General features: G+C 51.8%; 6 protein-coding genes across 6 annotated transcripts; 3 read left to right on the top strand and 3 right to left on the bottom strand.

Moving 5' to 3' along the window:
- Window positions 1-19: 19 nt before the first annotated feature.
- On the top strand, window positions 20-1,600 carry N7459_009112 (uncharacterized protein; the record flags this gene model as incomplete). The annotated part of the gene is made up of 1 exon (XM_056948280.1): window positions 20-1,600. One exon carries the CDS (start codon window positions 20-22, stop codon window positions 1,598-1,600), a length of 1,581 nt encoding a protein of 526 aa, XP_056795505.1.
- A 528-nt stretch (window positions 1,601-2,128) lies between these two features.
- On the bottom strand, window positions 2,129-4,367 carry N7459_009111 (VPS9 domain-containing protein; the record flags this gene model as incomplete). Its single annotated transcript, XM_056948279.1, has 2 exons — window positions 2,129-3,992; window positions 4,048-4,367. The coding sequence occupies 2 exons, from the start codon at window positions 4,365-4,367 to the stop codon at window positions 2,129-2,131; spliced, it is 2,184 nt and encodes a 727-aa protein (XP_056795504.1).
- Window positions 4,368-6,605: 2,238 nt separating this feature from the next.
- On the top strand, window positions 6,606-8,459 carry atg15 (triglyceride lipase ATG15; the record flags this gene model as incomplete). The annotated part of the gene is made up of 2 exons (XM_056948278.1): window positions 6,606-6,785; window positions 6,834-8,459. The coding sequence occupies 2 exons, from the start codon at window positions 6,606-6,608 to the stop codon at window positions 8,457-8,459; spliced, it is 1,806 nt and encodes a 601-aa protein (XP_056795503.1).
- A 651-nt stretch (window positions 8,460-9,110) lies between these two features.
- Window positions 9,111-10,791, bottom strand: fgaCat (catalase easC; the record flags this gene model as incomplete). Its single annotated transcript, XM_056948277.1, has 4 exons — window positions 9,111-10,355; window positions 10,415-10,594; window positions 10,657-10,709; window positions 10,770-10,791. 4 exons carry the CDS (start codon window positions 10,789-10,791, stop codon window positions 9,111-9,113), a joined length of 1,500 nt encoding a protein of 499 aa, XP_056795502.1.
- A 1,085-nt stretch (window positions 10,792-11,876) lies between these two features.
- Window positions 11,877-12,333, bottom strand: N7459_009108 (uncharacterized protein; the record flags this gene model as incomplete). Its single annotated transcript, XM_056948276.1, has 2 exons — window positions 11,877-12,127; window positions 12,306-12,333. 2 exons carry the CDS (start codon window positions 12,331-12,333, stop codon window positions 11,877-11,879), a joined length of 279 nt encoding a protein of 92 aa, XP_056795501.1.
- Window positions 12,334-12,732: 399 nt separating this feature from the next.
- N7459_009107 (transferase family protein) lies at window positions 12,733-13,011 on the top strand (the record flags this gene model as incomplete). The annotated part of the gene is made up of 1 exon (XM_056948275.1): window positions 12,733-13,011. One exon carries the CDS (start codon window positions 12,733-12,735, stop codon window positions 13,009-13,011), a length of 279 nt encoding a protein of 92 aa, XP_056795500.1.
- Between the last annotated feature and the right edge of the window lie 117 nt (window positions 13,012-13,128).

Genomic DNA, 13,128 nt, shown 5'->3' with positions numbered 1-13,128 from the left:
GCCAGCACATCTATCCATCATGGGAGTGGGCGATTACGTCCACTCCAAGGAGGCCGGGCAGCCCCGTGTCCCCCCCGACTTAGGCCCGTCGCAGCGCCAATTGCGGGCCGCGCAAGCAAAAATTGAAATGCCCATCGCGCATCTGGACAGATCGAACATGAACGGAAATTCTGTCCCGCTGGGGCTAGGTTTTCAGGGGGCGCCTCTCCCTCCAGACCAACATTCCCGTACACTCCCTGAAAATGGACACCCGCGGGACGTATTTGACACCGACGTGGAAGCCATCGATGATTCGACCATCGCAGCAACCAGTGTTTTCGGCTATGACGATGGTCACTCTCCGACAGCACCTAACGAAAACGTTCCTTTTAATGAAACATCCCCTCGGCCATCTTACCTGCCTCGGCCTACTCGTCATGCCCGAGCATCTTGGTATGGTGGCAGCCTGGGTGACAAAGTCATGAAGAAGGCAGGATTTGACTCCGACGATGCGCATGATACCTCGAGCCAAGTAACGTCGTCTGCTGGGGCGGACGACGAGAAAACCGAAGAGCCCAAAGAACCCAGCAGCTGGTTCTTGTCTCACAAGCATCGTTCAGCGGAAGAGCCGCTCAGCAAACGCCTCGAGAACTTTTGGTCTGCGAGTAAAAGAGTTTCAAAATCCGTGGATCGGCCACAGGCAGAATCTCGTTCATCGCCTCCTGTGAATCCAATCCCGGAACCTCAGCCACGGAAACTGGGCCATATGCTGCCTCCCACCGGGCCTAGGAAGATCATCCTGCCACCAGCCACGTCTGGAACACCAAGAACGCGCTTCAGTCCACCCAAGCCATCACTGCTGGATCAGCTGGATATCTCACCAACTCGTCATAGTTCCGAGCCGCCACTACAAGCTGGGCGAACTCTCAGCATGACGGCTTTCCATCCCGCCGAGCATAGCGATGATGAGGACGAAAGCGAAGCTGGCATTGATGAAACGATACGAGTCGATAGCCGCCGTGAAAGTGGTCAATCCTCCAATATCTTCGATGTCACAAACCTGGCGGATCTCGATCGCAATGGCGACGATGAACTGATGCAAGACCCATTTCTCTCACAATCCACCACGCGTGCCCGCCGCAACACGGTGATTAACACCAAAAAACGACCCATTGAAGCCGACTACCCTCCACACCTGCTGTACCAAAAGTCCTTTGCTGAATTGCAAGCTGAACCTTTCGACAAAACTCCGACTCCTCCTCCCCCTCCTGCTAGATCACCTTCATTGCCGCCACAGCCCTCGGTGGCCCCATTCACACAGTCTCCGGATAATGCTGTCTCGAATCTAATGATACTTCCCGAGCAAGACCGTCAGACATACCTGGCTCGCATGTCTGTCGACGAATGGGAAGACTGTGGAGACCAGATCATTGACCGATTCACCCATCTCCTCACCGAGATGAAGAATCTGCGTCGTGCTCGTCGTCGCACTGCTGCTATTTTCGAGAACGAAGTTAAGCGTCGCCACGATGGGGTCGAAGCGCAGAATGTCGAACTGTCGGCAAAACTAGATGAAATGAGAACAGGAGGCGTGGAGGTCCTGCGCGGACGAAATGGATGAGCATACAATCCTTTTCTTTTGATTACCAAGTTGCCAGGTCATATTTTACATTTCTTTACTGATACGCATACCCTACGATATCCGTGGTTTTCGATTTTGTCCTCTGGTCACGAATCGAGAGGATCAATTTTCGTTCATGCTCAATACCCCATCCTGTACCTCTCGATGTCCTCATTTTATGGTTGTGCTGTTTCATTTATGTAGATCGATGGATGCCGGAGACGACTTTCTCATGTCTTGCAAACAGTTTGACTACAAAATATAATATTGACATCCACACAGCTTGTTCTACCAAGCTATGGTCTCTTCGGCCTTCATTCAGTTAACTGTATGAAATGCACCCTCAAATGCTTTAAAACGCCAGGACCTGCGATGCAAGAACTTCCCAGACAAATATCTTCGGTCAGGAAAAATGAAGAAACAAGCCTCTAGACGACAAGAACAAATCAAACCAGAACTTCCCAATGGAGATCGGAGTAAAATGATCACAAACACTGGTAGATACAGTGAGATAACTCTGCAACAGGTTCAGCGAGATCCTGCACCGGATTTGGACAGCGCAAGGGCCAAACGTTTGTAATCTTCAAGCAATATTGCTACATCTCCAATGCGAAGATCACGCACATCTTGGGTTTCAAGAAATCGTTGGATGGGAGGATCAACATTTCCTGAAGAGGTAGGGAGTGGGCTCGGTGTGCCACTGCTGCCGTCTACCGAGCCAGGTGACACCTTGAGACGGTCCATTGCTGCAGGAGATGTTGATCTGGCACTAGGAGTGTCTGGTGCGTTGCGGCCGAAGTTCTTAATCATTCCCGGGATGTGATTGAGTGGATTGAGCGTGTTGCCAAAGCTTCGCATTGATTCCAAGGGATTGGGACTGGTAATGGTCGACGGGCTCTGAGCGTATTCATCACGAAGTGACGCGGTGATGGACCGTTTGCTGCTCGCCTGGGTCCTTGCGCTATCCGTGCTTCGGTCGCGAGGCGTGCGGCCACCGCTGGTGAGTCCGGTTGCCCGTTGGCCGCTGCGTGTTTGTGCACCGTCATCCGAAGGAATGGAATTAATTGAAAGCATATCATCTTGCATAATGGTTGGTCTGTTGGCCGGTGGTGCGGCAACGAGACGGCGAGCTTCGGCCAGTGTCTTGGGCAATACCGGTCCATTTCCTTGGGGCCCTTGGCTCTGCAGCTCCTTGAGACGACCGAAAAGAAAGTTGAAACTATTGTCTAACGAAGCACCGATGTTCTTCAGACTCTGGTCTGCTGTATTGCGAACAGCATCGTTGGCAGCCTCGAGGACTTTGGCGGGCGGTTGAAAAAGGTTGCTCAGCCGCCGCTGCTGCGGCGCTGGAGAAGGGCGAGGCCGAGGTAATGTTGATGACACCGGTTCTTTTGCCTCGGGCTTTGCAATTTCAGGCGACGCCGATACTGTTGTTACAGACGACGTTGTAGTCTCTTTAGACGGTCGAAAGGGGTCGACTCGCTCAGAAGACGGGGTGGTCTCGCTAGGGGTCTTGAGAGGACCTTCCTGTAGTTCATCCGCTCGCAAGCTAGACAACTCAACATTCTCCAAGAAGCTGATCGCAGCTTCAAGATTGGTCAGACAGTACGCTGTCTCCCCGTCGACCTTGTTGGATGATCTGAAACGTTGGATGAAAAGCAAATTGCTTGTGATATTGATGCCCTCGGGCGGACAAGTGACAAGTGAGTAGATCAATGTGGGCAAAATTTCATCTGCCGAAGATGAAGAAGGGAGCAGCTTTGTTAGGGCATCAACGATGGCTTTGTGGGCAGCTGCTAGTTGTTGAAGCTTGCCAAGAGGGTATTTGTAATCGTTCATCTTCGCCAGAAACTCTCGGGCTTGGGCCAGGTAGTCATTTGCTTCTTGTTGTCTTTTTTCATCAATCGTTGACACGTCTATGTCGATACCCAAGTCCTTCAGATTGATGCCCACAAGCAGCAAGGCTGCAGTCTTGGAACGCAGCTTCTCATCTCGAACATCATCCAACGTACTTTTGTGCCGCCAAATCTTGTCGTACACCTGCTCACAAACTCTCCGTTCTGCAGCCTCTTCTAGAGCTACCCGCTTGTACTCCAGAGCTTTGCGCGCTTTCCGCCTTTCCGCCACTTCCGACGCAGTCAGCATCTGCCGACCAGAAGCGTCCTGTCGAACATCGTCTTGAGAGCGTTTATTGGCCAGTTTCGATAGCGCACTCCCGCGTGGTCTGGAAGAGGGCTGGGGCGAGGGTTCGCGGTTGATGCGAGATGCAAGCGCGGAGATATGGGTCGCAATGTGAGACTCGGCCCGGTCGTAAAAGACTTGGAATAGGGCGGAAATCTTGTCGATTGCAGGAGGCGAGCTGTGCACCTTGGCACTCAAGGAGTTCACGAAGCTGGGGGAAACTGTCAGTTAAAGCCTGCAGTGACGAGTCGTCTAGACCAACTCACCGGTCCGTCAAGCTTATGATCTCAATAGGAAGCTCTTCCGAGGGGTCCTGCAAGCTCCGCGAGAGCACAAAGCCCTCATCTCCTTGTCCATCGCCAGCGGCACTGGAGTCGATGGAACTTCGTCTTTCAAACACGTCGGGACCAGAGCCTTGCCCCTCACCATCTCCGGATGGCGACCGCAGCTGCCGGTTGGCGTCGACCGTGTCAGCCACGGGCTGCTTGGCATTAGCAGGTGTGGCGACGTCGGATTCCTCCATTCTGGTGAAGGAACGAGAGTAGGACGGAGACTGGCCGGAGCCATTATCGGAGGGGCCAGACATCCTCAAGTCAAGGGGCTGGCCCTACACTAGTCGTAGGTGACTCCGCCAGGTCCAGCTGATAGGCTCATGCAGATCGATGGTCGAACTCCGCAGGCGGTTGCAGTGGGCCGATGGAGGCCTGAGGCAGAGAGGCCCGTCTGACGTGCTTCACGAGAAGAATGGATGTGGATCGATGGGGTTTATTTAATTGGTCGACCATGGAACAATTATCATCTCACCATAAAGCCCGGCGAGGTACATTTCGAAGAGCCACCTACTGTCTACACATACGTTGGCACCGAGTTAAGCATATATACCTTTGGAGAGCCTAGGGATTGTCATGGAGCATACACGATAAGAGAAGGACATTGGACTCCACAGGGGGAAGACGCATTCCTGGGTTATATCCACTATATTCTCTCAAAGCTTCATTCACAACAGAACAGGGGAAACGGCCGATCGCAATACATTGAAGCGACATAAGCATTAATCAGTCCATTTGCCTCACACCCGCTTCGATGTTGCCCTTAGACTGTGCTAGAAGGGATCTTAAACTTTGAATATTTCAAGTTCTCCACCGTTTTGCAGGTTCTCGATGAACTCAATGGTCTCGCGAAGCCGGCCTCTGATCTTCCAGCCACATGAACAAGTGTCATTCCCGGCTCCATTCCATTTGCCACAGTTTGGACATTTCTGCACAGCCCCGCAAAATAGGAATCTCAAGGCTTGCGCGCGCATACGATACACACGTGACTGCAGACCGACGTTGTTCTTCGTTTCCTTCCCCCTGCAAACCGATAATCATTTCCTTGTTTCCCAACAGACCGGGATGATATACTCAACGGACAAAGAATGGCTAGAGAGGTGCCGGCCTGAAAATCTGCCTGTTCCACCATTTGATCGATACATCTACATACTCGAGGGCCACGTTGTGAAGAAAAGGCTCAAGCCTGGTGAGGTTGGTTATGATGGCTATCAACCTGACCTATTGACAATTTCGCAACGTGATGAAAATGAACTACGCACTTTGGAAATTGTTCGTCAGTATACGAGTGTCCCTGTGCCGAAGCTTGTACACGAAGGGAATGGGTAAGTAGCGATTCAAGTACGGTTGGAATTGGAACTAATGAGAATAGATTCAATGTTTTCGAGAGAATCCCAGGCATCACAGTTTTTGAAGGTCCGACGTGGGATAATATTTCCCCCCGCCAACAAGAAGGGATCATGCTCCAAGTGCAAAACTATATCAAGGAGCTTGCAAAGGTTCCTAATCACGCAGGTGGTGTTCGATCATTAAGTGATTCCGGAGAGGTTATTCACAACCAGCTTCCTCACCGTGGACCTTTGAGTCCACGAAGGATCTTCTCCGCTCATACGAACACGAAGATGTACCTCTCATCCATCAAATCAACCCTTCTAGTCTACCGGTGTTGTCACATATGGATTGGGATCTCTCAAACATTGTGCTGCATCCAAATATGGATGCAGTTGCGGGGGTGATTGATTGGGAAAGAGCAGCTTTCTTTCCGGAAGGCGGGAGAAGCATCCATGGCATATGCCATCAGTGGCGTGGATGGGAGACCCTGTTTGACGGTATTCAATTCCCAGTAGAGAGATGAGAATTGCATACCAATTGAAAGCGCACATTTGTACAAAATCAGTACCTCGCTCATCGTAAGCGGTTCGGTTCAGCTCTGTGAGCTAATTGGTCTATCGTCTAGCACAGGTAACAGTGAGTTGACTACGTTGAGGCCGAGAGAACCGCCTGTAAATATTCGGACCATGGGCCTGTGGACTATCAAGAGCGACTTGCACAGGCACCTCTGATTTTGTTTTTCCTCCCCAGCCAGACAATGCCCTGTATTGCCAGAAGTTGATTCAAGAGGGCGGGGCTGCAGAAACATGTCTCAAGCGATGTTATGTCTGAGATGCGCACTACATCTACTATAAGATCGAAGCGGGCGGATTCGCCACTAGTCTCTTATCTGACGATATACATGCAGTGCCGACGATCTATTGGAACAACGCATCAAAACAACGCACTGTCCAACATATAACTCTGCTATATAGATGAGTAGGTGAGGATTTGCTTGAGTCATGCGTGCCAGTCATATGAAAACTCTCAAGCTTGACTGATCATAAGATTGTTGGGACTGCGTCACGGGAATGGGGCCATCACGTGTGCCCTCCCCGCGATAAGCTGATAGCCCCCAGCGTCATAGCCATCCCGTCCCCAGCTTCCTCCCATCACCTCTCCTCATGGCTCGTTCTCCGCGATCTCGAAACCGGTCTGGGAAGAGACCAAGCTTCTATGGTCTCTTCCTGTCTGTTGCTTTACTGTCAAAGGCAGTATCTGCCAACTACGACCTGCAGGCCCCCATCCTCCCGCCACAGATACCTTTGGATGCGCCGGAGCCTCCAGCCGAAACACATGAGTTTGTATGGCCCCTGAAGCTCTCCATATGGAAAATGCCCTAATTCCATTAGTCTCTTCGACATATATTCCACCGAGGCACCCATAAAGACCCCGAGCTTCATGCCCGACTAGATGTTCGACCCGATACCCGTCTCCTCGCCCTATCAGAAGATGGCACCGAGACGGAGCCGGTCGCGATACACCCACAACTTACAGCTTCGTCAACCCCGCTCACTATACAAAGACTTGCCGACAGACGAGTATCGGCGATCCAAGGACATTTGGCGGCTGCCCAGTCTGGTGCACCGTCGGTCTTGTCGCCCTCAGAATGGGTCATGGACACACTTCCCGGTCCCAACGTCACCGATAAGGCAACGGTCTTGACCTTTGCCAGGATGACAGCAAACGATTATATTGAGGAGCCGGGCACAGGGGACTGGCAGACTATTGGCGGCAACCTCAACTATTCCTCTAGTTTTGGATGGAAGGGGGACGGACTTCGGGGGCATATATACGCGGATAAGGCAAACAGCACCATTGTCATCTCGCTGAAAGGCACTTCTCCAGCTCTTTTTGATGGGGCAGGTACTACCACAAACGACAAGGAAAATGATAACCTGTTCTTTAGCTGCTGTTGCGGACAAGGTGGATCTTATCTATGGAGACAGGTCTGCGATTGCCAGACCAAGACCTACACGGCCAATTTGACTTGCATCAACGAGTCTATGAATGATGAGAACCGGTACTACAGAGCTGCGATTGAGCTCTACTCCAACGTGACGGAGCTCTACCCCGACGCAAACGTGTGGTTGACAGGCCATTCTCTGGGTGGTGCGATGACTAGTCTGCTCGGCTTGACCTTTGGCTTGCCTGCTGTTACCTTTGAAGCAATTCCTGAGGCACTTCCTGCTGGTCGACTGGGTCTTCCGAGTCCACCGGGCCACGACCCACGTCTTCCCCAAACCCGGCAGAATACAGGATCTTTCCATTTTGGACATACCGCGGACCCGATTTATATGGGGACCTGCAATGGAATCAACTCGATCTGCACATGGGGCGGCTATGCATTGGAATCGGCATGTCACACTGGCCAAATGTGTACATATGACACTGTGGCCGATAAGGGATGGCGCGTGGGTATGGGCACGCACAAAATCAAGAGTGTCATATCTGATGTTCTTGAGGTATATGATGACGTTCCGCCATGTGCGCCCGAGGAAGAATGCTATGACTGTGTGCTCTGGAAATTCTTCCGCAGCAATGGCTCCGAAATAACCACCACAACTACTGCAACCACAACATCCCCTACCCTTACTAGGACATCGACCTGTCAGACCCCAGGCTGGTGGGGTTGTCTCGATGAGTCGACCACCGCCACGGCAACAGCAACCACATCGACGAGCACCTCAACCTGTAAAACACCTGGGTGGTTTGGTTGCAATGATCCAACGACCACGGTGACTACCACGGCGACATCGGCATTTCCCACATCGACTTCGACATGCCAGACACCAGGCTGGTTTGGGTGCAATGATCCAACCACCACTACTGGAATACCAACACCAGCGCCCACGATAACAACACCGGGCCCGACGCTGACTTCAGCAATTTGTCATACTCCAGGATGGTTTGGTTGCAAGGACCTGGTGAACACGACTCCCAGCATTCCTGCGTCAACGCCAACAACTTCTCTGTGAAATACCTCGGGATGGTTCTGGAGCTGTTGGGATGAGCTGGTACACAACCCCGCAATCACCCCGGCGTCTATCTCTACGCCGAATACTACATCTCCTACAGTCCCCATCACATACAATCACAGATTGTTTTTGCGGACCCATTTGCCTCGCTCCCCAACTCCCAGGACTTTGAATTTGTCACAAAGATTCCTTTAAGACTTTTCTCTCGAGTCAAATGGATCTCAACTCGGCATATACACGAGACATACGATCAACATTTCAGCGAATATTTTCCTTTGGCTCATTTCCCTTTTTTCGCATTTATTCAAAGCAAACCTGGGAGGCATTTCGATTTCGAGGAAGCCTGCTTGTTCCTATTTTGTCCCTTTTTTAGAGCGAAGACTGAAGCAGAGTAGTCTTTTGGATATCCCGTTTGATTTTTCTAGACTGTTCATTTTGCTTTTGCTTTTCTAACATACTGCAAATGAACAATTTAAATGCTATCTTGACATAACCAGGATTTTCAAATCTATGTCCTCTCTGATAGTCTTGACGGGCGGTGCATATAAAATCATACGTATGAATATAGGAGTCAATCGTAATTCATCATATTTATTCGGATTGGTATAATAGACAAGATTTAAAACAGCGATGGAAAACGCAAGAATTATTCTACAGACGCGCGGTAGGTGCAAAATTGGCCTCAGTAGCGGCCTCGATGCGGGCACCAAGATCCTTATTCACTCGGCGGAACATCTGGTAAGTCTGCTTGCGCACACGCATATGGGCACCGCACAGATGACCAGAGACGTTCTTCACAAAAGCCTCCTGTTGACCAGGCTGGCGGCCGAGGACCTGCCACAAGCCGTTGGCTTGCACGAAGTCCTCATCCGTGACGGGGATCTGCTCAGCCACGGCGGCACCAGCCCACTTCTCGTGCGCCTGACTTGCCTTGACGGGCTTGTAGGCCAGTGGACGGAAAGTGGAGGGATAGTTCGGGTTTGCGCCGTAATTGCCGTTGACGTTCATATAGCCGTCGCGGTGCGATGGGTTAAAGGCGCGTAGCGGGCAGTTGACGGGGATCTGCTCGTAATTGCCGCCCAGACGGTGGCGGTGGGTGTCTGGGTAGGAGAAGAGGCGGGACTGGAGGACGGGGTCGGCGGAGGGCTCGACGCCGGGGACCATGTGTGAGGGGGAGAAAGCGGCCTGCTCGATCTCGGCAAAGTAATTCTGCGGATTCTGGTTGAGGGTGAAGCGGCCGAAGCGCCGGAGTGGCACTTCACTCTGCGGCCAGACCTTGGTCAGGTCGAAGACGCTCCAGCGGAATTTCTCGGCCTGCTCGGGGCTGAGGACCTGGACGTAGCAAGTCCATGAGGGGTTCTCCCCGCGAGCGATGGCGTCGAAAAGGTCCTGGGTGTGCCAGTCGGGGTTCTCGGCGGAGAGCTTGGTCGCCTCTTCGTTGGAGAAGGTCTTGTTGCCCTGATCCGTCTTGCAGTGGATCTGGACATAGTTGAAGGTGCCGTCGGGCTTGATCCACTTGTACGTGTGGCCTGAATATGCATTCATGTGGCGGTACGAGTACGGGGTACCGCGGTCACTGAAGAGATGCATCACCTGGTGGACAGCCTCCTGGTGGGTGGAAAGGTAGTCCCAAAACATGGTGGCATCCTTAAGGTTCGTCTGTGGGTTACGCTTCTGCGTGTGGATGAAGATGGGGAACTTGGCCGGATCACGGAGGAAAAAGACCGGGGTATTGTTGAACACCCAATCCCAGTTGCCCTCCTCGGTGTAGAACTTGATGGCGAAGCCGCGAGGATCACGAGCGCTGTCCGCAGAGCCCTTCTCGCCACCGACAGTCGAGAAGCGAGTCAATAGCTTCGTCTTCTTGCCAACACCCTTCAGCATATCGATGATGGTCTATGGATCATGGCGTTAGCTGGGATGAGTCCGGCTTTTTCGATACGGGTGGCACTGACAATATCGCTAATATCGTCAGTAACTTCGAATTCGCCGTAGGCGCCAGCGCCCTTGGCGTGGACCACTCGCTCAGGAATGCGCTCGCGATCAAAATGGGCCAACAAGTCAATCAAATGGAAATCTTGCAGTAGCAATGGGCCATTGGGGCCCACACGCTGGGCGGCCTGGGGGTCCATGACCTGTGTGATAGTGGTATTAGATCGAAGCCTGGAAGGATCTGGAGATTATGAGCAAAGCGTACCGGGCAGCCATTAGAGGTCGTGTAGACCGGAGTCTCGTTGTAGCGGTAGGTCTCTGCAGACAGTAGTCAGTATGCAAGCTATCGATTAGGGCTCTGGGAGTATCAGAACGTACTAGGCTCCTCGTCTTGGCCCATGGTGGTAGGAACTTCACACGAATAGGTGACTGAGAGAAATCTCGCGAGAGGAAAGTGCGGGGAGGCTCATATATAACGCCCTGAAGAAAAGCGTGGTGGAGAAGGAAAATTCCCATCATGAGCCATGGGACCCACCCGCACTGCCTTGTATGGAAGTCGTCCATGGTCCATTCTGCTTCTCCTTCTCTCTCTCCCTTTGACGTGTGGCCTGGCTGCCGTGGTTTTCTCTAGGGAGTAACCAACCTCCAGACTGTGGAGTACTGTGGATTTCCTTGCTGCATTTGTTGAGCAATGACTCTGAACCTCGTGAAACAGATATCTCTCAGAAGCCAGAATCAAGCTCCACATCCAATCAGCAACGACCCGATGTCAGCTCGTCCACCGCGGAGACTCCCGAGATTCACCAATTGAACGAATCTCGTTCCAGGCGAGGGAACCCTTTGTCGACCCATTCTGGACCCGATGCAGACGGAGTGTGACCGGGGCAATCGGCAGCGGAGCCGGTCATCGTCTGTTGTCCATTTCGGGAAGGCGAATCCAGCTATTCCAATGCAGCAGGTCGATCCGAAAACCCTTGGCCATGTGGAGCATCCTGATACAATAATGCTGGTTCTGTTACAACAATTCCATTTTCAAAAGCAAAGAATCCAACAGATGATACTTACGAGCGGCATGTACATGACACAAGGTGTCTCTGTTATCACGGAAAGCTCCGGTCTCCGCGCTCTGAATCCGCCGGTCGGAACTCGCCTCTTTTCCGAGTCAATTGAAAACGCTCACCCACGGCGGTGCATCCAGATAATGTGATTTGACCTACTAATACTTTCTACCTCTCTCGGTCGCTCTTTCCAGTTATCATTGAACAATATTCATTCTCATGTTTCGCTTCCAAGAATCGAAACCCGACGCACATCAAGTCCTAGCTGATTTACAGGGCTTCGATAAATTAATTGAACGATCTAGCGAACAAAGAATTCCTGCTTCTCCGAATTCGAAAATATAGTTGGAACACTTTGCACCGCCGTGGATAGCGATCAATCATGATTCCGTGTTGCTCACTCATCATCACCAATCGTGAACCGTGCTTATTGGCGGGGGCATTCCTGAGCCGCCTTCTGGCCTTGACCTTCTGCTCTGCCCGCAGTGCTATTCATCGACCGTCCAAGCCCTTTGGCTGCATCTCCAAGTCCTTGACTTGCACCGCCCACTGTTTGCCCTACGCCCTGCGTGGCGCTGCCAACGGTGCCTCCCAACCCACCCACCGTGTTACCCACGGTTCTCGACGCGCCATCAACGGTCTTCCCCACAAAGCTGCCGACGCCGCCGATGAAGCTGGCTGGAGAAAGCACAAAGTCAGACTGGAATATTTACCCGCAGTGTAACAACTCAAATGAATGGCACCCAAGAGAGGCTATAAGAAGACCGAACCGATATTCGTGGAAGGATCCCATCGGCACTAGCATAGCAACATGCCCCGACGTCATAGAAGACGCAAGTAGAGGATTCTCACTTACGGTTATCTTGGTTCTCGTTGGATGACATGGTCGAGGACAAAGGGATTTAGTTTGGGGATCAATCACGATAACAGGATTAATGTTGATACTTATACTCTCGGGTTATGAGCACAATGTGACGTTTTGAATTTCCCAAGGCCCAAATGATCTCATAGCTACCTACATAACTAACTAACGAACTAACTAGCTCATCACATGGATAGTAGGTGCCCTATGGTCATCCAAGGATATCGCCGCAGTCCTGATGGCTCAAGGTGACTCACCATGGCTCAGGATTACAAGGATCGATTGGAGTGAGCTAAGCACAGCCATTGGCCCCAACGCAATCTCGAAGCGTTAGCTTCCTTCGACGACTGTATACCGTCTACCTATAAAGAACCATGTCTTTGTGCCAATTCCACTTGAGGACGGGGCGTCGACTTCCGCCATGGTCTCCATCGCAATGGATCAGATCCAGTCCGAGCGACTAGTTCCAATCACGAAGGCGAATGAGCAGGCGGTGCCGCTGTCGCTCATCGATGCCACAACGTCGGACTTTTTAACGACCTCTGCCGTATGGCTCTTTGAACGACCCGATGCTTGTGGGGACCAGTTCCATCTGGCAGACCATTTGCGCCAATCTCCTCGAATCACTCTCGATGCTTATCCCATGTTTTGCGGTCTACTGAAAGGCATTACAACCCATATCCGGAGCGAAGACATGTAGCGGTTGGTTCACGATCCATTGTTTCTTCCGCGATGCAGTCCACAGACGAGTAGGCTGAGATCGCACGATATGGATCATATCAAGTGTAATTGTGATCAAAAGAGCGAATCCTAAAAA

This window comes from Penicillium hispanicum (genome assembly GCF_028827665.1).
Source record: "Penicillium hispanicum strain IBT 35686 chromosome Unknown utg000008l_segment0_segment0, whole genome shotgun sequence".
Lineage (NCBI taxonomy): Eukaryota > Fungi > Ascomycota > Eurotiomycetes > Eurotiales > Aspergillaceae > Penicillium > Penicillium hispanicum.
Note: the sequence above shows the minus strand (reverse complement) of the source record. Positions and strands in the feature narration are given on the sequence as shown.